Consider the following 3,025-nt stretch of genomic DNA (forward strand, 5'->3'; position numbering starts at 1 on the left):
AAATAATCAACTGACTGTCCAGAGCAACTAGAAAATGTAAGAAGAGAGAAAAGGTGGGTGGGTAGATACAGAAACTGATGAGGTTTTCCTATGTGCGCAACAGGCCATGCATGCAGTGCAGGTACCAGATGTGCAGCGAGTGGAGATGCAACAGATCCCTCTCCCTCTCAAACTTTCTTGCACCAACAGCACACTAGAACAAAAACTCAAGAGCCAATTTGTTCCAGCACAGACAACACAGGGAGATGTGAGGACAAGAATCAGAGATCTGACACTTACCGGTCCAGATGGCCGGGGTGCGGGGGCGGGACGCCGAGGGTCGGCGCACGGGGGCGGGCGCCGGGGGCTGGGCGCGGGACGCCGGGGGTCGGCGCGCGGGGGCGGGCGCCGGGGGCCGGGCGTGGGACGCCGGGGGTCGGCGCGCGGGGGCGGGTGTCGGGGGCCGGGTGCGGGACGCCCAGCGCCAGGGGCTGGTGTGGGCAGGCACCGGGGGCCGGGCGCGGGACGCCGGGGGTCGGCGCGCGGGGGCGAGAGATGGGGGCCGGGTGCGGGACGCCGAGCGCCGCGGGCTGGTGTGGGCGGGCGTGGGACCGGTGGCGGAAACCCTAGGCGCAGGCAGCCTGACGGCGTCGGAGGAAGAAGACAGCGCCCAGACGATGACTCCCGTGCGCTTCTTCCTATTTATACTCGGTAGTATTTGTAGGAGCGGTTTCTGATCCAGCCGCCCCTACAAATACATTTATAGGGGCGGTTCTTGATCCAGCCGCCCCTACAAATTCATTTTTAGGGGCGGTTCCTGATCCAACCGCCCCTACAAATATTTTCTGTTTTTTTAAATTACAAATTCTATATTTTTATATCATAAAAACACAAAGTAATATAAAAAAATTGTGTATATGCATAAATATAATATTTTGTATTATTCTATATATGAAGTAATATATATATATATATATATATATATATATATATATATATATATATATATATAAACAATTGTCGTCAAAACAATATAGAAAATAAAAAAACAAAAATTAAAAATTTGAATTTTAAAACTTCGACTACAATTTTATGACTTGAGTATGTGAGCTCAAGTGATGAAGAAGATGCAAATTTGAAGACTTGCCTATTCACCAAAACAACACTTGGGTGGCTATGGCATAGAAGACTTGCTCATGTTGGGATGAGCTCACTCAAGAAGCTAATGAAGAATGAGTTGGTGAGAGGGTTGAAGGATGTGAAGTTTGAGAAGGACAAGCTTTTTAGTGCATGTCAAGCCAGCAAGCAAGTTGCAAATACTCATCCAACCAAAGCCTTCATGTCAACCACAAGAGTGCTAGAACTCCTTCACATGGATTTATTTGGACCAACAACATACAAGAGTTTGGGAGGAAATCTTTATTGTCTTGTGATTGTTGATGACTATTCAAGGTATACATGGGTATTCTTTCTTCATGACAAATCCGAAGTTGCATCTTGCTTCAAGAAGTTTGCCAAGAGAGCGCAAAATGAATTTGAAGTGAAGCTCAAGAAGATTAGAAGTGATAATGGCAAAGAGTTTGACAACACAAACATTGAAGCCTATTATGATGAAGTTGGAATCAAACATGAAGTCTCCGCAACTTATACTCCTCAACAAAATGGTGTAGTTGAGAGGAAGAACCGGACATTGATCACTCTTGCAAGAATAATGCTTGATGAGTAAAACACCCCCGAAGCTCTATGGGCAGAAGCAATCAACACCGCATGCTATGCATCCAATCGCCTATTCCTTCAAAAGTTCCTTGGCAAGACACCTTATGAGTTGCTCAATGGGAAGAAGCCGGACGTCTCCTTCTTTGGGGTGTTTGGTTACAAATGCTACATCTACAAGAAGCGGCAACACCTAAGGAAGTTCCAAAGATATTGTGATATTGGTTTTCTTGTTGGTTACTCATCAAAGTCCAAAGCATATAGAGTATTTAATCATGTCACCGGCTTGGTTGAAGAAACATATGATGTGGAATTTGATGAATCTAACGGCTTCCAAGGAGCACATGAGAATCTTGATGATGTAGGTGATGCATCATTGAGGGAGGCTATGAAGAATATTCCAGTGGGAGACATCAAGCCAAAAGATGATGTACAAGTCATTGATCAACCTTCTTCATCAAGTGTGCCACAAGATGGTGAAAAAGATGGGAGAGTAGAAAATGAAGATACTCATATCTCCCATGAGCAAATGGTGGTACAAGCATAAGATGTTGATGCTCCACAACCTCCTCCTCAAGTGGTCAATAGAAGAAATACACCTCTCCTACAAGATCATCCACAAGATCTCATCATAGGGAGTCCATCAAAGGGTGTAATGATTCGATCTCAAAAACTTGCTTCATTTATTGCTCATCACTCTTTTGTCTCTTGCTATGAGCCTACCAAGATAGAAGAAGCTCTTAAAGATCCGGATTGGATCAATGCCATGCATGAAGAGTTGAACAACTTCACTCGCAATGAAGTTTGGACTCTTGAAGAGCGACCAAAAGGTGCAAGAGTCATTGGAACAAAGTGGGTGTTCCGCAACAAGCAAGATGATCAAGGTGTTGTTGTGAGGAACAAGGCAAGACTAGTTGCAAAGGGGTTCTCCCAAGTTGAAGGTTTGGATTTTGGAGAGACCTTTGCACCGGTTGCAAGATTAGAAGCCATCCGTATCCTACTTGCATATGCATCACATTATGAAATGAAACTATATCAAATGGATGTGAAAAGTGCATTTTAAATGGCTTTATTAATGAACTAGTCTATGTTGATCAACCTCCCAGGTTTGAAGACCCTAGATATCCTAATCATGTTTATAGGTTGTCCAAGGCACTATATGGGCTTAAGCAAGCCCCAAGAGCTTGGTATGAGCGCCTTTAGGACTTCCTCATTGAGAAGGGCTTCACCATTGGGAAGGTCGACACCACACTATTCACCAAGAAGCTTGATGGACATATTTTCATTTGTCAAGTATATGTTGATGATATCATCTTTGGATCATCAAATGAAG

The 3,025-nt window shown here is 44.7% G+C and overlaps 1 protein-coding gene across 1 annotated transcript; it reads left to right on the forward strand.

Moving 5' to 3' along the window:
- The first annotated feature begins 287 nt into the window (after nt 1-287).
- Nucleotides 288-716, forward strand: LOC136500230 (glycine-rich RNA-binding protein 8-like). The gene has a single exon (XM_066495600.1). It carries the CDS (start codon nt 288-290, stop codon nt 714-716), a length of 429 nt encoding a protein of 142 aa, XP_066351697.1.
- Nucleotides 717-3,025: the final 2,309 nt, after the last annotated feature.

Source organism: Miscanthus floridulus, chromosome 13 (genome assembly GCF_019320115.1).
Source record: "Miscanthus floridulus cultivar M001 chromosome 13, ASM1932011v1, whole genome shotgun sequence".
In the NCBI taxonomy this organism is placed as follows: domain Eukaryota; kingdom Viridiplantae; phylum Streptophyta; class Magnoliopsida; order Poales; family Poaceae; genus Miscanthus; species Miscanthus floridulus.